This window comes from Phodopus roborovskii, unplaced genomic scaffold (assembly GCF_943737965.1).
Source record: "Phodopus roborovskii unplaced genomic scaffold, PHOROB, whole genome shotgun sequence".
NCBI classification, from domain to species: Eukaryota; Metazoa; Chordata; class Mammalia; order Rodentia; family Cricetidae; genus Phodopus; species Phodopus roborovskii.
The window spans coordinates 43,280,844-43,304,557 of record NW_026126407.1 but is presented as its reverse complement, the minus strand read 5'-3'; the positions used below and the strand labels follow the sequence as shown (position 1 = coordinate 43,304,557).

General features: G+C 44.9%; 1 protein-coding gene across 1 annotated transcript in view; it reads left to right on the top strand.

Moving 5' to 3' along the window:
• Positions 1-23,714, top strand: part of Slit3 (slit guidance ligand 3) — a 561,683-nt gene that overhangs the window by 102,873 nt on the left and 435,096 nt on the right. The window contains exon 4 of the mRNA XM_051180959.1: positions 3,533-3,604. Within this exon, the coding sequence (XP_051036916.1) occupies positions 3,533-3,604 (72 nt within the window). The remainder of the gene's footprint in view (positions 1-3,532; positions 3,605-23,714) is intronic.

The window sequence follows — 23,714 nt, the reverse complement described above, 5'->3', positions numbered from 1 at the left end:
CTCCTCAAACAGCCCACAGGCCCCTGGTATCCCAGGAAATGCACGAACTCCAAACTAGAATTCTTTGTTCATGGCTCCTGAAGAGTCACACTCACCATTCTAAGCTGAATCCTTGTTTGGAACCTCTCCTTTACCAGGACTGGCCTGGCTGCCCCTCCTCCATGGTCCTATAGCGCCTTTGCTTACATGATCATAGTGTAATTTTGTTTCATAACTGTCAACCATATAGGAAGTATAGGAATATCTTGAAGAAGGGATTGCATCTTGGGTGCCTTTTCATGATCTTATTCAAAAAATAACTGGAAGCCAGGTGGTGGTGGTAGCAGCACATGCCTTTAATCCCAGCACTTGTGAGGTAGAGGCAGGTGGATCTCTTGAGTATGAGTCCATTCCAGAATAGCTAGGGCTACACAGAGAAACCCTGCCTCAAAAAAGCCAAACTGAACCAAAACAAAACAAAACTCATGCATTAAAAAATAAATAAATAAATAAATAAGAATTTGTGAGAGGGAGGGTGGAGGGACAAAGGATAGATGATGATGATGAATGAGTATTTGGATAGATGGATAGTTGAGTGAACAGAGAGGTGGGTGGATATATGGCTGACTAAAATGGATCAGATCAACAGTGGTCAAAACTTATCATGTTACATGCTCAGCTAAATGCAAGAAGGTCTTCAACTTCCAAAGACAAGACTTAAAGGATTCACAGTTGGCGTTGAAAAACTATGACTACAACTCAGCAACCATTGGGCTTTTGACCTTGGTCCATTGGAAAGCTCAGAGGTGCTTCTGATCAGAGAACAAAGGGGACACGTGTGTGCCCTATGCTAGTTTAACCAGCTGCCTCCTGCTGACCCCCTACATCAGTGTTGGCCTCATCCAGGTCCATTCAGCTCCACGTTCAGCCCACAGTTCATTGTGGCTTGAACTGTGGCAAGAGATTGCCACATCCAATGCCAGAGTCACATCAAAGCAGGTGACCAACAGCCGCCATCTGCAGCTTTCTGGATAACAGCTTGTTTCTCTCTCTTCCAAACTCAAGAACTCTGACAAGTGGACTCCTTGCTTGAAGTTATACTTCGTTTCAAACCAAGTTAGTGCTTCTACAAAGAGCTTTTAGAGGAAGACCTTTGGCCATTTATCTCCACAAGGAAAAGTGTGCCCTGGAAATATAATATTACACTTCTGATAGAGAACTGGCATGTGATCCAAACAAGAGGCAGTGGAAAGGGCCTGGGGCTACTGGGATGAGAGCCCAGCCTGCCCGGCCGCCAAGAATCTTCATTCAGGGGCTGAGAAGCAGCCGCAAAGCACAATTGGCTAAATTTGGTTGTGTTTTTATTTTTGCCCAGCCATAAATACCGGCAAAGAAATGAAAGCTATTCCTTCCCTTCTGGGAGCCTCGGAGCCACGCTGGCTTTATTTTTAGCAGCAGCTCTGGTCTAAGGCTTTTAGCACACCACTGTAATAGGTGGACTTTAGGGGTTTTGCCTAGACCTGAGTGTTGGGTGTCTGAATGGATTTCATACCAGACTTAATGCAGCTGTGACGGCAAGGGTGCTTCCAGACAGACCCAAAGACACAAGGGTACCCAGAGAGTCCTTTTCAGGAAGGGCATTGTACTCAGAGCAGGTGAGTGTCTGGTTAGGGAAGAGGAAGTCATAATCCTAGATGAAAAGAAGCAGGAAAAAAAAGGGAAGAAAGGGAAAGGGCCAGGGCACTTTTGTTCTGTGAAGGCTTTGAGCACTCTGGTTCAGGACCTGAAGCCAGCTGACTGTCCAGATCCTGCTACAGCACCCCTGAGAGATGCCATGGCCTCCATCTGGCCTGGATCCCTGGCTTTGAATCTATTATGTAAGAAACAGGGACAATAACAACCCAGGCTGTAAGCTCTGCTGTGAGAGTCTGCCAGGGCAGCATAGAGCACAGCACTTGGGATGCAGGATGGCAGGTGGGATCAGCCATCATTGTCATCATTATCAAACCTGAACCCAGCACTGGTTAGTCCCAGTTCTAACACCACGCCTCCTGTGGGTTCAGTGACTTCTGCATGGATGAAGGGACTTAACATTGACTACATAGGAACTACTCTAAGCAGGGGACTAGTTTTCTCTGCCTTGGGCTCCCCAGTTTCATGACAGGAGCCTGCAAAGAGGATACCAAAAGTGATTTTCTTTTCTTCCTTCCTTCCTTCCTCCCTCCCTCCCTCCCTCTCTCTCTCTCTCCCTCTCTCTCTCTCTCTCTCTCTCTTCCTTCCTCTGTTTTAAAGCAGAAAGCAAACTCATAAAGAGAATGCAGAATGGTGTCTTCACAGAGCCGGTTAAAAGGGGAAACTTGGGACTTGTTTAACAGATAGTCTTAGCTGTGTGTGATGAACATTCCCTGGAGATTAGTCCTACAACCACACTACTGTGCTCCATGCCCCTGAACTGTGTGCTTAGAAACTGAGAAGACAGCTAATTTCATGTTGTATGATTTTTAGCATCGTTTTTAAAAGAAAAATTAGAAAGAAAGATCACATGTCCTGGAGTCTTACCATTGTAGAGATGGGCTGTGGGTTGGAGCACTTCTTGTCCAGCTTCCCAGACTTTTTGTTCCCTCCTCACTCTGATCAGAAGCCTCCTCAGCAGCATTCCTGGTCCCACCCCACATGGCACAGTCTTTGTGAGGGCCAAGCTGCATGCTTTTTGAAAGGCGCTTATTAGGCGACATTGTAAATGCTTCTCTTCCTCATACTTGGCCTGTTCTGACCTCCTTCAAGTCCCTGGTTCCACTGAAGCATTTGTCTATAGGATGAAAGGAGAAAATAGTAGGCAGGCTCCCTTAGAGAGTCATATTTTCTTGGAGTACATGTAGGGGAAGGATCAGGCTGAGGCTTTTCTGAGAAGTTGCAAGCAAATCCTGCTTTTTCTCCTCCATTTGCCTAGCTCTGACATGGGGGTCACCGGTCCCTGTGATTGCTTTTCACCTCTGTCGGTAGATGCAGTGCAGACCAGTATGGAGCTAGCTAGGACCAAAGACCCATGGATGTCAAATGCAGCCCTGTTGTGCCCCTATGGCAGAGACTGGTTTTGGGTCCCTCAAGCCATACTGATCTGATGTGCCCTCTTTCCAGTTCCTATGGCAACTGCCCACCTGCTCCCCTCCCTACTATTATTTAAGATTTGGTACATTTTTTCTGTTATTTAATCTATGCTGTGAAAAGCTCGAAAGTGTTGTCTGGAGTTCACAGGAAAGAAAGTTGTCACCAATGAGTGATGTCTGTCCTAGACTTGTGACCGAGGAGGGAAGGCACAGCTGGTGTGTTTAGTTTGCACCTATGATTGAGACAGATTTCTGTTTCCAGCCTGACTACAAACTCTGTTATTAATGGTATATATGCCTTACATGTGTTGAGCATACCATACGGAAATAGCTAGAAAGTCTCTTAATTCTTGGTGCTGGATTGATTGATCAGAGCAATGTCTGTGTATATACTCTCTGTACTCGATAACCCTTTGACATCTTTTCATTCATCTTTCCCTCACCAGACGTCTGAACAAGAACAAGCTCCAGGTCCTTCCAGAGTTGCTTTTCCAGAGCACACCAAAGCTCACCAGACTGTGAGTAGCATTCATGTGTATTCACTACCTTGTATCTCACTTGGCTTTGGTCTCATGGACACTGTGTGGTTGTTGTGGTTATGGTACCCATGCCATATGGAGCTTCAGAGCAAAGTCTGCCTGCCTTAGACCTGGGTGGCTTTATTGACCAATGAAGACTAGCAATGTGTGTCGATGGATTGTTTCCCTTGCAATGAGGGAGGAAGGAGATTCTTCCACTGGGTCTGAACTTACTACATGGAATTTCCCTGAAAGAGTGACTTTTTTGATCAGAAGCAAACTGTGTACGTTCTTAATAACAGTCTAGACTAAGCTCACACTCCCTTGCTGGTTGGAACAGCCCCTGCCCATTGTTCATCTTACCATTGACAGTCCAGGGTCTATAGGTCTATGGTTTGATGGAAAAAATAAAGTTTGATTTTCACATTATTTTCCAGAATAGTCTGGGTGTATATATTGATAGTGACAGCCTTGAAGCTTGGGAGCTTGAGGTGCAAACTGTAGTAGAGACCATGACTTATGGATTATGGGTGTTCTCTGCAAGGACTAGTTCTTGATGGTGAACTTGAAATTCTGCTGGCAGCGGTTGATGGGTGAACTATGCTGCCCAAGGGCGCTCTGAATGGAACAGCACAGTGTCTGACAAGTAGAGTCAGAGAAGACACTGACGTTACTGGGGTGGCTCCCATGTCATGGCCACCAATCTCCTTCCCCATGGCTGGGTTTAATGTCTACTTATGCAATCAAACCATGCATGTAGACTGGAATAAACTGGAAAATAGGAAACACATGTCACTGTGTGCACTTAAGCCCTGAATTAGGAATACATACTTATGTATGTGTGTGTGTGTATATAAGCACACACACATACACACCATGCATGTAAATACATTTGGAAAGAGTAAGAAGATCGGGCCTGGGCAGGCTGGAGTTCGGTAGATCAGTGGTCCTGTTGGATTTCCACAGGACAGACCTGTACTTGTCACAGTCTCTTTTTTGAGTATACCCCCTGTCTTTGGTTCTCTTGTTCACCTAGTTAGTTGGCTTTGCTAAAAGTAAGAAAGGAAATGCACAGTCTGGCTGCCTAACAGAACTCAACAAGCAGTGGGTCCGCCATAAATCACCCTGATTTTATCATCCCCCTTCCCTGTATAGTTCTTACTCGGTATCCTTGGAGCATTGATCCCCAGACTGTGATGGGTAATTAAATCTTCAGCTGCCTGAGTCCCTCATATAAATTTGGGAGATACTTGTATCTAAATAACTATGCTCACCTTCTCCTATACCTTAAGTCATTTCTTAGATTTGTCATTCTTCCTTTTTTATTTTATTTATTTATTTTATTAATTTGTTTGTTTATTTATTTATTTATTTATTTTTTTTTTTTTTTGAGGCAGGGTTTCTCTGTTAAACAGTCCTGGCTGTCCTGGAACTCACTGTGTCGACCAGGCTGGCCTCAAACTCACAGAGATCCACCTGCCTCTGCCTGCTCAGTGCTTGGTATTAAAGGCGTGTACCCCCACTGCCCAGCTTAGATTTGTCATTCTTTTTTTTTTTTTTAATATTTTTTTACTTAAATTTGAAACAAGCTTATTTTACATGTCAATCCCAGTTCCCTCACTCTCCCATCTTTCCCTGCCCCCCACCATCCCCATCCCATCCCCTTTCTGCTCCCCAGAGAGAGTGAGGCCTTCCATGCAGGATCTTCAAAGTCTGTCATATCATTTGGAGCAGAGCCCAGCCCCCCCCCCCCCGTGTGTCTAGGTTGAGAGAGTATCCCTCTATGTGGAATGGGATCCCAAAGTCCATTCATATACTAGGGATAAATATTAATCTACTACCAGAGGCCCCATAGACTGCCCAGTCCTCCTAACACCCACTTTCAGTGGGTCTGGGTTGGTCCTATGCTGGTTTTCCAACTATCAATCAGACTGGGGTCCATGATCTCCCTCTTTAGATTTGTCATTCTTAACAGAATGGAAATACTGCATAAATAGCGGATGTATTGTATGTGTTAGAAATGCTGACCAGGAAGGTTTGTGCATTTTGAGTGGAGGTACTTTTCTCTCTAGCATTTATAATCAACGTGGTTTACCCCACAGAGGAGAGGCTGGCAGAGACTCACTCAATGCACCCTGAGTGGCCATGTGTCCCCCCAGGACTTCATTGCTACTTTATCACCTCACTTTTACCAAGTACCACAGGCATATGCCATTCTCCTGGAATCTCAGCATTAGTTTCTGGGTGGAAGAAGGTTCTGGGGGCTGCAGCTGCTGGTGGCTTTGAGGGAGTGGAATCGGGATCTGAGGACTCAATTGCTTTAGGTGTCAGCTGGGTTGCTTTCCTATTCACAGATGTCTCTCTTGAACCATCAGGCAATGCCCATTTTGTGCCAAGAGTCCTGAGCCAGACAGAGTAGTTTCAGGTGTTGTTAACCAGTGTCTGGGATGCTGATGTAGGCCAGAAGTTGGAATGCACTGATTATGAACTATTGGCCTTTTTCTAACGGAGTTTGGAGAGCCCCTTTCCTTCCAGGGTCTTCATCAGTAAATGAGCTCCTTCCCCCAGCCTCTCAGGGCAACTGTGAGCACCTAGTGAGATGATGCTGTAGCTGTGCTTTCTAGGGTTGAGAGCGCTGGGAAAGTTGAAGGGCCAGAATGCCTATAGTTGCCTCTACAGTTTTGTCTTTACAACATCAGCTTTGGGAGCAGGGAGAGAGCTGAAGTTGCAGTGGGCATTGAGATAAATTATACCAAGCTTTTGCCTCAAGCCAGAGAGCTGCAGCTGCGAATGCAGGAACAATGTTCAACTCATTTGGTGACCGTCATTCTGGGAGTCTTTGGCCAGGCACAAACACTGGCACAGATAGGCACTCAGACAATGATGACTGAGTATGCAGATGAATGAATGATATGGGCCCAAGGATACGAAAAGTGCTTTCTGAGAGGTTTGACTCTTTTACTTACCATTCACTCATTCATTCATTCATTCATTCATTCAGTCAGTCAGTCAGTCAGTCAGTCAGTATGCTTCCTTTGATTGCCTGTTATAGCCTAGTCCTTGGCTCTGAGGACAGAGCAGAAGATGTGAAGGATACTTAGATCCTTCCATACCCGATCCTGACACATTCTGACTGACTGCCAAAGGCTGAGAGCTAAATATATAAATATGTTTTAAATCGAAGCAACTATATTAACCCAGGTTGGAGTGATAATCAGCCATTGCTTTTGCTCTTTGGGCTTGATCTTTGATTTTTTTTTTTTCTTAATGGCCCCATTATGTCTTTGTCTTATTTTGTCAGCTACTCCAGGGCCTTTTTGGAAGTAAGCAGGGTACAAATTAGAAAATCAATAAATGTGCAATCATGGGTATGTATACACATGCTGTCAGCTCTGTTAGAAAAAGAGCTTTGCCTCTCAGGAGATACAGCAAGCCAGTTCCCTGGGGAGGCAGACTCAGCACGGACCATGCAGCTAACTGGTCTGTAGTAGGCCGTGTGGGGTAGCAGCATTTCAGGGCATTGCTCTTATGATCTTCACTTCAGTGTTCATCCTGAGGATATTTTTATTAATTCTTTAAGAATTTCATACCTGCCTCTAATGTATTTGCTCATACTCAGCAAATCTCCCGCTTAGCTCCACCCACTCCTCCCAGCTTCATGTCTTTAATTTTTTAGTAGTTAGCCATTCTTGTCCCTGTGACTAAATACCTGACAAGAAGCAGCTTAGGGGAAGAACCATTTATTGTAAGGAACATGCTTCATCACGATGGGGAAGGTGTGGTGACAGGAGCAAGAGGATGCTGGCCACATTGCATCCACAGTTCCGAAGTAGACTACAGATAGGAAATGGAGCAGACTATGCTGTGAAAACCTCAGTTCCTAACCCACCCCAGTGACTCACCTCCTCTAGTGAAGTTCCACCTCCTAAAGGTTCCGTAATCTTCAGAAACAGCGTCGCTGTTTAAACTCTGTGTTTAAAACTCTGTGCCTATGGAGGACATTTCACATTCAAACAACACATTCCGGAAAGGCTGTGGTGGTATCAGAAGACATGTTTGAAGTGCTGATGTCAAAGAGAAGCCATAGCCTGTGCTCAAGTATAATACTTCCGACTAACAAGGAACAGAAATGAGACTAGAGTCAATTGAATCTGGAGGAAATCTATCAGGCCATGTAACTGAGAAGCCAGTGATAGTAAAGACTTCTGGGTCAACTAGAGTCAGGGCCTAGGAGATAGCATGAGGACTTCATGTTGCATCCCTTGGGACAGTGGACACAAAGGTAAGTCACAGTATGCTACTTTTGCAGCCCCAGGGACTCCTGGGGAAAGGACTGGGGAGATCTTGGGTCTGTAGCTTGTACTCAGGGATTGTCTAAGGAGATGATCACTGCTAATGTGACAATGACCTCTGATCAAACCAAGTGTGGCCGCATGTTCATCTCACTTGTTTGGACAATAGGTTCCTTGCAGAAAGTGATTGCTCGAGAAGATACAGTAAGGAATGCCAGACGTTAACAATAGATGTCAACAAGTTTATTGCACATCTACTCCTCACAGTGCTTTCAATGAGTGTTTCAGAGCCTTGCAATAACGCTTTAAGATAATAGCACCAGGAAACCCTGAGTGCCAGGTGCTGTTCTGAGCCCTTTACATCTGTGAAATCGCTCAGTTGTCCTGACAACTCTGCAGGATAGGTGTTGGGATTTGTACCATGGTTAATGTTGTTCTGTGAGAATGAAGCAGAGGCTCAGAGGGCTTGATGAGCTTGCCTGACATGGTTCTGGCAGAATCCAGACCTAACTCTGGATAACTCCAATCCAGAGAGTGCTTTTCTCCATCTCCGTAAGTGTGTTCCTAAGCCTGCCACTATTCCCATTTCATGGGAAAGTAAGGCTCAGCGAGGCCAAATGACTTCTCCACAAATCTCATAAATTTTAGCGGTAGCCCCTCCTGAGAGTTTGGCCTCAGTCTTCAGCTTCAACCTTCACACCAATATTGCCCACAAACCAACATCAAATCTACTTCTAAACCCCGGAAAGTGGAAAGTATGCTAGCTTTCCATCCCTGTAGCGACAGATTGACATCATTAACTTATAAAGAGAAGATCTCTTTAAACTGAGGTTTGGAGGTTGTAATCCATGACAGAGCGGCCTCATTATTTTGGACCTGTGACAGGTCAGCAAGCCGTGTGTGAAGCACACAGAAGAGCACAGCCTCATAGTGAGGAGTCAAACAGAAAGAGGAGGAATGGTGGGATGGGGTCTGGGCTGGATAGTTTTATGTCAGCATGACTCAAGCTAGAGTTATCTAAAAGGAGGGAACCTCAGTTGAGAAAATGCCTCCAAAGATCTAGCAGTATGGCAGTTTCTTAATTAGTGATTGATGGGGAAGGCACAGCCCACTGTGGGTGGTGCCAGCCCTGGGCTGATGGTCCTGGATTCTATAAGAAATCAGGCTGAGCAAGCCAGTAAGCAGCACTCCTCCATGGGCTCCGCATCAGCTCCTGCCTCCACTTTCCTGCCCTGTTTGAGCTTCTGTCCTCACTTCCTTCATTGGTGAACAGTGATGTGGCAGCATAAGCCAATGCATCCTTTCCTCCCCAACTTGTTTTCACCTTGGTGTCTTATTATAGCAGTGATAATGCTGACTAAGCTTGGGACTCAGTGCACGTATATGGCTCTGCTAAGTCCTTCTGTCTTTCCACCATCTCACACTGCCCTGCCAACTATGGAGAGTGGAAGTGATTCTCAGTTATGTCTCAGGACTGCAATGGGCCTGTCCCCTGTCCGGGTGTTTCTCCCAAAACTTTGCTGTTCACTGTCCCTTTTCTGGGTGTACACTCATAATGCATGTGCCACCCCCCCAACTCTGTTCTCAAGTGTAAGGGGTATGGCCCGGATATCCTACTGCCACGGTGTACACAATGCCAGTAAGGTTTCTGCCTTGGGTGCTAAGTGAATCTGAGCTCTTTGCATCTAAAGAAGGGCCAGGAGTGGAAACTGTGCTTCTGCTTTTTCTGAGATTCCCTGGTGAGCTGAGGCTAGGAAGTGATAGAGAAAGGGCTAAAGGCTTTCTGAGAACAATTTAAGAACCATTACTTCCCCCTGTTGGTCTCAGATCCTCATCAGAAAGGTAGGTAGTAATTAACCAATGTCTCTGGGGGTGTTGTGCAGATAAACAGATACAGCGATAGTAAGTGCTCAGTGAAAGACTGCAGTCAACTCTTGTTAGCTAGTCACTGAGCGGTGCACAAGCTGTGCTTTGGGGTCTGTGATGTGAGCACTTCAGCATCTAATAAACAGTCCAGACTCCAGTATTGAAGAGGGCTCGATACACGATACACTCGGATTGGGAAGAACCAGCTTCTTTTGGCTCTCCTACTCATAAGCTGTGCACCTCTAGGTTTGTTGCTTTGCCTCTCTGATCATAGTCCTGTTATGTACATAGGACAGGATGGTCCGTGGCTTGTTTTACCACCTGGAAGCTATTGATTTCTCATTCTTGCTTGCACTTCCTGCCTTTGCTTTTACACACAGGTGAGGTAGGGTAGGCCTTGGAGCTTCTAAATACTAAAGAGGTAATATTGCCCTAAATTCTTTAGAAGTAGAAGGCAGCGTGAAAACAATGAGTAAAAGACCTGAATTTTCCCAGATCGCACAGCGTTGAACACACTGAGGAGGGGACCTTGTCACTAGAGGTTGAGCAGACTGTTAGAGGTCTGCTAGATCACCTGGCCAGCACATCCCACATCCCTTCCGTACTAGGTAGTGGGTAGCAGTATTAGCAGTTGTGCTGGTGTGACAGGGGATCTGATTATCCTCTTCTAAGATCGGTGAGGTGTTTGACAGCTTTGAAAACATAACACTGGGGTTAAGCCCATTGTCACTCATTTGGAGCTGTGGAATTGCAAGAGGCTTGGGAAGTTAATCCCCAGACAGCTGAAAACAATACAAAAGTGGCCAAGGAACCACTCTCTGAGTCACTGGGCTTCTGCTGTGGCCAAGTGGCATTGCTGTCTGAGAGAAAGGCCATGAGGCATCTATTTCCAGGGGTTTCCCATGCTGAAATGCCTCTGTGTGTTCATTGGCACAAATCTCTACCTCTGTTGGGGTTCACTGCATTCTGTTTCATTGTCTTGTTTATGTCTGTTCTAGGTCCCCATATTAACTGGAAGCTGTGTTCCTTAGTGTGTCCTTCCTCTCTGAGGCAGCTCAACAGCAGCAAAGAACAGGAGCTTAGGGCCTTCCAGACCTAGCCTTGAATCCCACTATCTGACGACCTTAGATGAGTCACCTCAACTCTCTCTGTCTCAGATGTCAGCTCCATGCTAGGGTTGGCTATCAGTTGCTGTCCAGTCTGCTAGGCCTGCCTTTGCAAGTGCCACAGGCTAATGGCTTAAGCTACAGAAGCTGTGTCTCCCAGTCTGAGGTCTGGAATCCAAACTCAAGGTGGTGGTCAGGCTCTGTTTTTGTTTACAGTGGTGGTCTCCACACACCTGCTCCTCCATGTGCGAATGTTCTCGCCCTTAGGAGGACACCAGTCCTTGTCTCTACGAGGACATGAGTCATACCAAATATGAGCTTTACCCAAATGCCTCCATTATCAGTAAAGATCTAAAGTCCACACACAGCTGCACATTGAGGTCCTGAACCTTGGAGAATCACTCAACAGGTGAGCTTGGACACAGCTCAGCCCACTGTGATGCTAAGGAAGTTTTTGTAATGTTAGTAGGTCAGATGTTCTTTCTAGATCACAGCTGTAAGAGTTAGACACACCAGTGACACATTATGGGGGTAAAGAAACCAAATCCTAAAGTTTGAATGGCTTCTCATGGCATGGTGCCATTAGCTAGTAAATCCAGAATGCAAACCCAAGCTTCCTTAATTTTGGGGCTCAGATTCCTAACCAGACTGTCTGTACTGTTGTGAAGAGAGATTAGTAAGGGGAATGCCAACTGCCTGGGGGGTGGCTTGATGAGTGCTGACTCCTGAATCATTAAGAGGCTCTACCTGAGCCCTGCCTTGCTGAGTGACTGGAGCCTTGCACCTCAGCAGTATCATCTGCAGATCATGGAGCCCTCTGCAACCGCCTTGCTCTTCCAATTTCTCATTCAACTTTAAAACACAACTACATGCAGTATGTGTCTCTATAAAACTCTGCAGTGATATGAAACTCTGTAGTGCTGTAAAAGCGAAAACCCAGTGGGAAAAACAAAAGCCACGCTAGCCAGCTTTCCAGCAGGGTTGCTATCTGATGTGGTAAAATGACAGTATGATGGTGAGAAGCCAACCCGTGGGGATGATGAGACTGCAGGCATCGGCACCTGCCTAGAGTCAAGAACTCGGAGACCTGGGTGGTCCTCACATGCTGTGTTGCCTCTCTGGGATTTGGTGTCATGTCTAGAGAGGACTGGATGGAGTATGGTCTTCTGTATGACCTATGGGCTATTGAGGTGGGAGTTGCAGAGTAATGAGGTCATGTTTGCTGAGGGCGTGGCCAAAGCAGAGCTCAAGGGACATGGACATAAAAGCTCCATCTCTGCTTCATCCCCCTGTATTGACTCCCAAGTCCCACACTATAGGAAGTAGGGTCATTCGGTTTGTGAAATGCCTGGACACATGCTTGAAGACGTGTTTCTCTTCAGTCTGTGTATGAATAGGTCATGAATAACAGTAGGTACCACATCACTTCTGATGTTTTTATCATGTAAGCATTGACCGACCATACTTGCACCCCATCTCCATCTCAGTCTCTTTCTTGTTCTCAATCTGTATATTACTTTAAGCCAGAACTAGGAGAGTAGACATGGAAAATGTGAAGTCTCCTCTCCCCTATCAAGGATTTGCCCTGCAGAACCAGAAGCCTTTGGACTTCACCATAGAGTTGGTTAGAAGGCTAATGATTGAATTGTCCTGTGAACTTCTATAGTGCATGATATTAGAACCAGGAGTAAACATTGTTTAGACCAATGGTTCTCAGCCTTCCTACCGCTGTGCCCCATTCTTCATGCCGTGGTGACCCCAAGCATAAATTATTTTCATTGCCACTTCATAATTCTAATTTTGCTACTGTTATGAATCATAATGTAAATATCTATGTTTTCTTATGGTCTTAGGTGACTCGTATAAAAGGGTAGTTTGACCCCTAAAGGGATTGTGAGGCCCACAGGTGGAGAACCACTGGTCTAGTCTGATGTTTCTTGAACTTTACTGGGCATCTAAATTCCTGGGGATCTTGTTAAAAGTTGGACTCCAGCCCCATTGGTCTGAAATGGCACCTGTCAATCTGTATTCCAAACAGTGTGCCAGGCGATGGCTGCTGGCCCATTGCCATATGTTCTGTATAGCAAAGGTAGGCTCTAGTTCCTAGCAATCAGAAAAGACACTCCCTCAATGCTGACTCTTAGACTGTGCACCCAGGATATCTAGCTTGTTAGGTCTGGAATGGACCTGGGTATTTGACTTTGTAAGTATGTGTGGTAGGCAGTGTTGGATGTGTCACCTGTGGATATACCTTGGAAACACCTATCAAAGATAACCCCTGTTATTTTGTGGATTTTGGAGGAGAAGAGGAACCAGCCAGCTATTGAATGCACTTTCCAGTCCCTCATAAGAATCCTGTCCATTACATAGAAGTTGAAACAGGCCTGAGCATTAATCACAAGGAATAAGATCAGGCTATGCTAACTCACAGGTTTTAGCTTTATTTTTCCACCCTATCATGTATCTCCCATGTTGAGACATGTTTGAAAGGGGATGTGGACTGAGAAAGACAGAGAAAAACCACATATTGGTGAAACTTTTATGACTCAGTATTGTGAGTATGCATGCTCACTTACATAAACATACACGAACACATGCTTGTATCAGGGATGTCAGATATTAAAATGTCGAATATTAAAAGAGAAAAATCTAGAGACTTGATGCTAGCAATAGGCCTTTCTAGATTCCCTATAACTTATCAGTGGAGGAGTTGGGTTTTACATATTTATTCCCTTTAGCCCTTTGGATGAAAAAGAAGAGTTCTTCTCTAAAGTGATCAGGAGAGAGACCATTCTGGCAACTTGGAAATTGTTTTGAATATTTTTTTTCTAAGAGGCAAAGAAAAGTGAGCTGTGAGTTTACAGTGCTTTGGAATTGCAGAATATGCTTGTAATTTTTACAATTCTGCACAGACTTCTTTGCCACATCTGGTTGATATTACCGGCGGGGATATATGGGGGAATAAACCATGGGTTGGAATGTGAAACATCCCACAAAATGAGTTTCTTATAGGTCGCTGCATGAAGCATTTTGAGTCTCCCTTGCTTTGGAAGGGTGGCTTAAGTGATTTTGTGGATTTAGTATTTTCTTTGGTTGGAAGGTAAGGGGTTTTGTTGGCTTACCTGGTGGGGGTTCCAAGATGATTTTCTGAGGCTGTGTGCCCCACTCCCAAGTCATGCCATGAGCTCGGGTGTGAGAAACCACCCTATGGAAGCTAGAGAAACCTTTGTCCAACAGTGCTGGACAGGGGTGGTCCCTTTGATAGTGAACCCTTGGGGGCAGCTGAATTGCTACAGGAAAAGGAAGACTGTGGGAAAGGTGTTACCTGTGTGAGGGCTTCAGAAAAGATCCTGAATCTTGGCTGGTGATGCTGGACAGCTGATAGCAAGAGCAACTCACTTCCTGGTTGACAAAGGTGAAAACCTGTGCAATCCAATACTTTCTCTATGTTATATATGTAAATAAGTGAGTTTTTTGTTTTTCCTGACTGGAAAAAAATGAAGGAAAATAAAAAAAGAACAGATACTAAGCCATACTCAGGATTGTCAATTCCTTGTAACATTTCTTCCAATCCTCAGGAACAAGATGGTGTGACCAGGGATGCCTTGCATGTTCTGGATACCTACTGGATGTGTGTGTTGCTTTCTTGTGTTGGGGTGTTGAGTTTAGAGCCCAGAGATGTCTAATGAGACCAGAGGGTGTGACTATGGGCTTCTTGCCACCTGGCTCCTTCTCTGACTTCCTTGGCTGAGACCCACCTGCAGAGTTGGAACCCTGACAGCATAGCTCTTGCTGCACAATACCAAGGCTGCTCTCAGCACCCTGTGGCTTGTGGTAGAGTTGGCCAACTTAGGCATGGATTTGTGACCACTCCCGAGAATGCAAAGATAAAGAGTGTAGTATTTGTTACAAATGAGAACCCAGAGCCAACTTTCATGCACATCGTGGCATCCCCGTGCACCATAAGAGGTAGACATTGTCTCAGGAATTAAGCATCAGGGCACTACTGATTCTACTTAGAAAAATAGCCTTTGCAGGTGGGCAGACCCCAAGCACACATCCTTTTAATATCTGAACCATACAGATATGTTCATATCAGATAAGATTGAAATAGTGTTCTCAAACTACATTCAGCACCAACACAAACATTTCTAAAGAGTGGAATCATCTCTCATTTTCGAAAAATGTTTGGTAGTCTCCCTCAGAAACAAACAGGGGTCTGATTTGATGTGATGGATTCTAGCATAATTTCAAAATATAGACACATAGACACATGCATGCACACTCACACACACACACACACACACACACACACACACACACACACACCTGTAAGTAGGGGCTTATGTCCTAAGTTTGAACATTAAAATCCATTTGTAGGGTTTACAGTTCATTTACAAGTCTTGGAGATTGAGTCCCAGGATGAAAGTGTTGACATAATATTAACAACAGCAAAACTATGATAACACAGCACTGTCCAAACCAAACAGAAATGGAGACATTTAAGTAAATTTCACATTCCTTGCCTGGATTTGGTGTGCAGGGTCTATGATTTTGATTCATGCCTTAGAATAATATTTTAATGTTTAATTCATGATGTGTTGTTCTTCCCATCACTGCTCTGTAAGTCTTCTCCTTACCTTGTAGATGGTGATGAAGTCTGCTTGGAAGCATGGCTTCCCCTTGATTGACACTGGCTGTTATGGAGCCAAGAACTCTCTCCATGGTTGTCAAGGTGGGACATCCTGCCAGGGAACCAATGGTTTGACATCTATTGGTGTATGTAGAGAGCTCTGGACTTGAGAAATTTTACTTGACAAGTCAGCTTTTGATTGAAATAGACATGCCAACATTCCCCTGAGCAGGGGGATACCTAAGTTCCAGAACATTATGTAGCCACTCTGAGAAAAAACTGATTTCTAGGGAGTGACCTAGAAGTGGTTCCCCCTCGTCAGTTAGGTGCTACAGAAACACCACACTGTGAACCAAAGCATTTAAGGAAATCTAACTTCAGTAAGTGTTTAAAGCTGAAGAGGACCTGTGTTATCCACATGGAAATAATGGACCATAAGTTTTTTTTAATTACACAGTAATTAATGCTATTATTCTCTATGCTGCCTACTCCTTTTCAAAAGGGCAGGGCCAGAGAGATGGTCTTCCAGAGGTCCTGTGTCCAGTTCCCAGTAACCATAGGCAGCTCTTAGCCATCTATAAATCCAGTTCCAGGGTATCTAACACCATCTTCGGGCTTCTGCAGTTTCCCACATGCAGTGTACACATACGTTCAAGAAGGTAAAACACATTCAAACACATTAAATGAAAGAAAATAAATCTTTAAAAATTCATGTGTATATAACATGTATACATATCATATAGCACCATGCTTATTCATATAATGCACCATACCATCCATACACATACACATGCCCTATCTTACCACAAACATAGTCTTATCACATCACACACATAATCATACTACATACCACTATATACCTATCATACCATACTATACCATACCACACACACCCCTCATCACACACATAGTCATATCACACAACACACATATAATTATACTACACCTCACACATAACAAACTTCACTACATAACACACTATACCATACTACACACACCCCTCATCAGAATATGCTCACGTACACATTACACCATACTCATAGATTATAACACACCACACAGTAACACATCATGCCTTGCCTATTCATGAAGCATAACACATATACAGAAAATACCACATATCTGTATACATGCTAGAGCACACAGTATACGTATCAGACCATGCTATGCCCATATAAATATCATATTGTACCATGCACAGGCATGTACATACTACACCAGATACAGACAGAAAAGAAATAGAAGGTTGATGGATAACTGAAATTCCTTTCTAGGCACTGAAACAACACATAGGCAGTAGAGGGTCCTGGTAAGGAGGCTCCAATTACTGAGCAAAGCTGTGTTGAGTGCTTAGACACTGGGCTTGTGAAGCAGCATCCAGCTATTAGAGGAGAACTCTCTGTCTCTTGAGCTTGCCATTGGTGTTAGTGGTGCATAGATGTTGCAACAGTGGGTCTGATCAGACACAGTGAATTTTTCTTGCAAATATTTCTAGTCTCTGGAGAGAGCCTCACTTTTCCCTGCAAGAGACTTTCCAGGGTCACTCCTCTGTCTAAGTCCTTCAAGGACTTCCCTCCTATTTTAGAACTCAAGACAAAGCATTGTCAGGCACCAGATCCTAAGGGCTTGTACACCAAACAAAATTACCTTAGGAAATAGTCATTATGGCTTTTGTTGCTAATGGCGCTCTCTGCAGACCCTCTTCCCTTTGCAAGGCACTTCCTTTATTGAAATGAGAATGACGGATGGGAGATCATTAGGCCTAATGAGCCCAGAGAGCAGAGACGGAAAAAGGGCTTCCCTGGGAGCACGTGACTCCTTTCTCCCTGTGGATGACACTGGCATGAAGGGGTAGGGTCAGAAAGACTGTCAGCACTGCCTTCACTGTATATTCCCCTTGTCAACCACCTTCTGTCTCAGGAACATCACCCCAGGAGCAGCCTTACCCTTCCTCCAGAAGATGCAAGGCCATCCTCAGTAGCCAGCTTGTTTTTGTTTTTGTTTTCATTCTGCCCTGCATCTCATCCATCCAATAGTGACCATCCAGCAGTGACCATCATCATTTTAAGACAAATCAGACTTCTTCACACGCACATTAAACCTCAAGTGACTGATTGGGCCTGCCAGCTTCAATACCCTACCATCTAGGTACTTACTGCCACCTCCAATACCTTACCTTCTAGCTGGTTTCTGCCAACTCCAATGCCCTGCCATCCAGCTCCTGCCCCTCTTTCTGGTGGCACCTCAAGCCACTTTCCACCCACTGTGCTCTCATGGGCCTTTCTCCTGTTGCTACAGTGGCTCTGATCTCCTCTTGGCAGTCTGTTCCTTCTTGGAACATGCAGATTCTAGATGTCAGCATGGCCCAGTCCTTGAAATTCAGATCCTGGCTCCAACTTTACTTCCTCAGAAATCCCTTCTGGCCCCTGTGTGTGGTGGGTGGTGATCTGCCTTACTGTAAGTTGACCCTACTCTGGTTTCTTTAGAGCACTTCCTGCTACCTGGATTCACTGGCTCATTTATTTGATTACTTGTTTACTCTCTGCTCTGTCACATGCAATAGCATGTAGGCATCTTGGGAGCAGGGATGCCGCCCATCGTGTTAACTCTGCATCTTCGACCCTGGTGTGCAGCTCAAGGCGGGTATTGGATGAAAACACTGGGAAATGAGATAATGAGAAAAGAAACCCAGTCTCTTCAAAGTTGACTTTTTCTTCTCATTGTGTGGTCAAAGGGACTTTCTGTTGCAAATCAGAGCTCTTTCCTCCTTGCTCTGAACAGCCCCTAATGACTCATTAAGAGCACCCATGTATGTGCTTGCCTAGTGCATGCACACATACACAGGGCCATGTCTTGCATGCTTGGAAGCACACACATGGGGGAGAGGGAAGAAAAATTAACAGCAGGCAGGATTTCACACTTGGACATTGGGTCTCCCCTGCAGAGAGAAATAACCCATGGTAGGATCCCTCTCTAGTAGATGTAAGACAGTGCCCAACACGGTGAGCTAAGGAGAGGAATGCTGGTTTTGATGATTATTTCAAAGGTCTGGGAATAATATTCTCTGATAAAATGAAATCAAAAGACAAATTGTTGGCTTCGTCTCCAGGCCTCATTGATTTTTGACTTCTAATGGGCATTGAAAGGGGTAGTTATTGGCTAAGTGAAGGCTTAACAAAAAACAAAACAAAACAAAAAAAAAAAAACTGAAGTCCTTTCTGAGGGAAAAGAAAGGGGGGAAGAGGGAGAGGGAGAAGGAGAGAGATCACACTAATTTACTGAACACTGGTCTAAACTTCCAAATTACTTTTCTCTTGATCTGGGATCTAAACCAGAGGTTGTTTGAAAGACGTCTGGTGAATGAGTCCAAAGCTGAAATGAACCATATCTTCTAAAATGATTGAACCAGAACCACTCCGGAACATCAAAATATTAGTTTTCCAAACCAACCCTCTCTGAGAGTATGCAGTAGTGCTGTATAAACGGAAACACTAACCTATCATTTGCTGCTCTTCTCCCCTCTACCCTACCCCTGTCTGCTATTTCTCCTTCCAGGAAACCCACCACCATTCAACATCTCTCACAGTGCACTGCAGAATGTGGGCTCTCCTCACTGTCACATGTCAGTGAGAGGTGCTGCTGTTGTGGATGACCTGATGCCATCTTTAAGTCCATGCCATGAGGAAGAGGGAAATGACTGTTCATTGAGGCTGCTGTTATTAAAAGATGGGGGGGGTGCAAAGAGAAAATTTGGAGGAAGGCCAAGGGAAAAGAGAGGAAAGGAGGGAGGGAGAAAGAGAGGAAAGGACGGAGAAAGGGAAGATAATAAAACATGGAATGGGCATGCAAAGAAAACGACACAACCCAGGCAAATATGATTGTGATCTTTATGAATCAGTTACCTGTGAATGCAAAAGGATTCATCATTCTTACTCATTCTTGAGGATTCTATGGGAACATACTGTCATGTCATGGTCTTGAGGCAGGGAATTGAAAGAATAAACCTCACTGCAGTGCTGGTATAAGGAGAGAGTCAGTCTGCAAGTTAGGTGATCAGAAGGAAAGTCTAGAAGCCGTCTCCCCAAAGCTGCTTGCTGTCTTCACACTGGTAAAATGTTGGAGCCATCCAAAGACATGGTAGGATCACCCATGATGGGTAAGGAGGGAAAGGAGACCACTGCCCAGAGTTCGCCTCTTCCAGGCCCAGACACCTGCTACAAGTTAGCCCTAGGGATCCTGGGTGTTAACTCACTGAGTCAGCACCAGAAGCTGACTTCCAGCTCTAGCTGCTTGCTTCTCTTTTTCCAGAAATCTGTTCATCTAAAAAAAAAAAAAAAAAAAAAAAAAAAAAAAAAAAATTTCCCAGCCAATGACTACAGAGTCACTGACCATGTTTTCCTGGTGGACATGCCTGCTGGTGTGCCCTGCTCACCTACCATATATAACCCACTTACCTGAAGCTAATTAGCCAAGCCTCAGTGTGGAGCCCCAAATTGCTATGTTAATGATGGCAGCCTTCCCTCCCCCAGCAGCGCTGATTTACCCCCGCGCAGCATGAGGGACTTCAATAAGATCTCTTTCCAATGATATAATTTGATTCCACCATGGGAAACTGCTTTGGTCCTAGCTCACTTAGCACTAAATCTCTCCATAGATATTCTCATTACTTAATCTTTTCAGGCCCCTGACTAGCCCAGGCCTCTTATTTATTTATCTGGGGCCCTGTTTACTTCCCCGTTGTAAATTACTTCTGGCTCCTGGCGGTCTGATTGCCTCAGTGATAGACTAATAGCGGGGAGCTTCTGCACATGCCTTGTGTGATGAGGCAAATAATACGCTTAGCTTATGGGAGAGAAAGACACCCTCTATTTATTTCAGTGGGGGGAATATTACTCAGAGGAAAGGGTCAAATCATTTACCTCATAGCTGCTAGTGGAAGTCAGTGTAATTACTGACAGAATTATGAGAAACAAATTGTCAGGCCTATAAATCAGAATCTCTGGTTCTCCAAGGCAGAGGGGAATTCTATTGGTTTGAAGGGGCTCTACCTCTCACATGGGTTAGGTTTCTAAGATAGTGTCAGTAGACAGATGGTTAGACAAAGGGGTGTGCCCTTCACATTTAGAAATAAAATTTTATTGTCACATGGCCAGGCCAATAGTTTACATATTTGCAGTGGCCTGTCTATGAGATGCAGTACACTTCTGACAGAAACTGTATACGCCCCCCTCCAAAGCTGCAAATAGTTACAATCTGGCCCTTGGCCTTTTACAGGAGAGTTGATAGACCTTACTCTACTAGGAAGTCCTTTGTAATTCCTTGATATTGAGTTGGAGAGATTAAACTAGATCACTCTTCCAGCCATTTTCTTCCAGAAGATTCATTCCCTTGGCATAGAATTTAGAAGGGAGCTAGACTAGTTGTCCCTTCATCTTATCACTTTAATATCTCTTCATTACGGTGTCTCTCAACCACCTGCCTGGTGGCTTAGTGGGCAGCATGAACCGATTTGACAGAAGAGAAAATGGAGACTCTGAAAGGTGGAGTGTTTTTCTCAGCTCTGATCGAGAACTTGGATTCATACTTGTCTAGCTCCGAATTCTTATTTCAGCGGAATCTTCTGTTTCCATGGGAGAAGGAGAACTGGCTTTGGCAGGGGGAGGAAAATTGATGGATGCTTGGCGTCTCTCGGCAGGAAAGCTGCTGAAAGGGGGCCATGAGCAGCCAAGTCAGAGGAAGCAGGAGCTAGAAGTGAAGGGATCTTATTTACTCCAATCCACACTCACTCTTGGGTGGAACAGCCCCAAAAGAATGTTATCATGTTGGGCAACACAACAGGAACTCGTCATGCAACTAGGCAAAAGCAGATAGAGAACTTATTCATGGTTCTGTGTGGTGTGGCCTGTTGGAACGTGGTCCACATCACCTTCTTCTGAGTTCTTTGTGGCTGAACCAAGAGGCAGACCCTGGCTCTTGCACCCTTCGAAACACTGTTCTAGGCTTACATGAGAGGGGAAAGGGTTCTCTGACCTTCTGGCATGGGAATGGACAAGCTGGTGGGCCCACAAGCCTGTGGAAGTCACCCCCTTGTCTGTGGCAGCTGTAGAAGCATCAGGGTGAGGACAGGAATCAAATGCACCTATTTTGACTTCTTAAGTTTCTGAGAGCAGAGCCTGGAGGAGAAGAGAAAATGGTGAAAAGCATAACAGAAAACAAAAGCAAAAACACAGGCACATGCAGCATTAGTAAGCACTGGGTGTTGTTATCAGCACCATGGTCTGCAGGGTCCCCAGTGTTCACAGCCATTGTAAGGTGGTTATTTCTGCTTTGTTTCATTGAGAAGGAAGTGAGATCCTAGAATAACTTGATCACGCTAATATTGCACATGCAGGAGCTGGGAAACCAGCATGGCTGATTCCTTGGCCAATTGCATGCTAGTGGCAGGAGGTGGGGAGAGCCAAAGATAAGTGATCAAATTACCATATCTCAGCTTGGCTACCAGGGCCCCAGGATTTGGCTGTTTTGAGTCTTCATGGCCCCTGTGTAAATGAATATGGCACTGGCTAGAGGTGGGGGAACATCCAAGGATGATGGCATATTTAAGCTTTCTGGTTGTTTGGGTCACAGAAAGATCCCAGCAAGCCCTTCTTTGTTCTCTCCTTTCTTGCCAGCAATGCTAAGACACAGCCAAAGCTTCCCCATCAGTTCCATTCCTGTTGTTTGCACTGTGCTGCAAGTGGGATGCTCCAACCCAATCTCAGCTGCTTCCATGGAGCTGCGGTTATGGACCATACAGCACACAGAGCATACCCAAGCAGGGTAGAGAAGACCTGCTGATATCACACTTGTTTTAATGTGAATTGAATTCTATCAGTTCAAACTCTCCTCTGCTGAACCTTCATTTCAAGAGTGCTAGACAAACCTGAGCTCCTGCTGCCTCTGAACACCTGTGCAAAGACATAAGCATGTGAACAAGCCGTGGCACGCATGTGCCCTCTCCCCTCCCTTTCCCTAGACACACACTCACCTACTTTGTCCATGATACTCCATGCTCTCCCTGCGTGGGATGTCCAGCCTTCTCCCTCAAGACCTAGCCAAGCTGAGCAACAGTGCTGTATGGTTTTGAAAGAATGAGCCTTGTCTGTGGTAGGGTTACGGCAAACCTGAAATGCAGCAACCCTTACAAAGCACTTGGCATAGTGCCCTGCACTCAGCAAATGTTAGCTGTACTTACACTACTCTCAAGGCTCAAAACTTCCCATTCAGAGAAGGCTTTGTGGCCCATCTCACCCGACACAGACTACTGCATTCATCCATCCATCCATCCATCCATCCATGCATCCATCCATCCATCCATCCATCCATCGAATTCTTCAGTGCACTCATCAGAATCTCATTGGTCACACCTTCTTAGTATTTTGAGCATTATTTCAACACACTGCTGTTCATCTTTGGTATTACTAAGCAAGTTGTTTCCCATGTTTCTGCATTCTCCTTCCAACAGTATGGTGCATAGCCATGCTGTCTATGGAGTAGGTTTTTCACAGAGTAGCCAGTTAATTTACCAGCCTTTTTCAAGGAGCTGCCAGGTTAAGTGAGGGGTTTGGAGGAAATCACACACTTGTGTTTTTCTTCCACCTCATCATTGCTCATTTATTTATTTGTTTTTCTTCTTTTCAAGAGCATGTGTCAAATATGCATAAATGTGTGTTTTCATGTTTGTATGTGTGTGGATGCACATGTGTGCAGGTGCAGTCTCTGCATATGTGTAAGTGCATGAGTGTGTGCCTTTGTGCAGGCTTGAGGTTGATGTCAGGAATCTTCCATCCTTCAGTCAAGCCCAGAGCACACTGATACAGCCAGTCTCACTAGCCCAATTGCTCTGGGAGTCGTCTATCAATTCTAAGGCTGGAATGTTGGGTGGTCCTTCATGCTCCCCTAGTGTTTGCTCAAGTTCTGAGGATTCAAACTCTGGTCCTCTTGCTTTCAGGGCAAGATTTTGAGCCTCTGAGCTGGTCTTTGCCCCTTCTTTTAAAGAGATTATATGGCACAGTCTCCAGGTGGAGTCTTGCTTACAGATGTAATGTATTTGACCTTCACACTTTATTAAGAAATAGGTTGACTATATTTAAAACTAATGTGGATGAAAAAGTTCAAGTTTTTCTTTTCCTACCCATGTCCCAGAGGTAGCATCGCAGAGCAACATCCTGGTA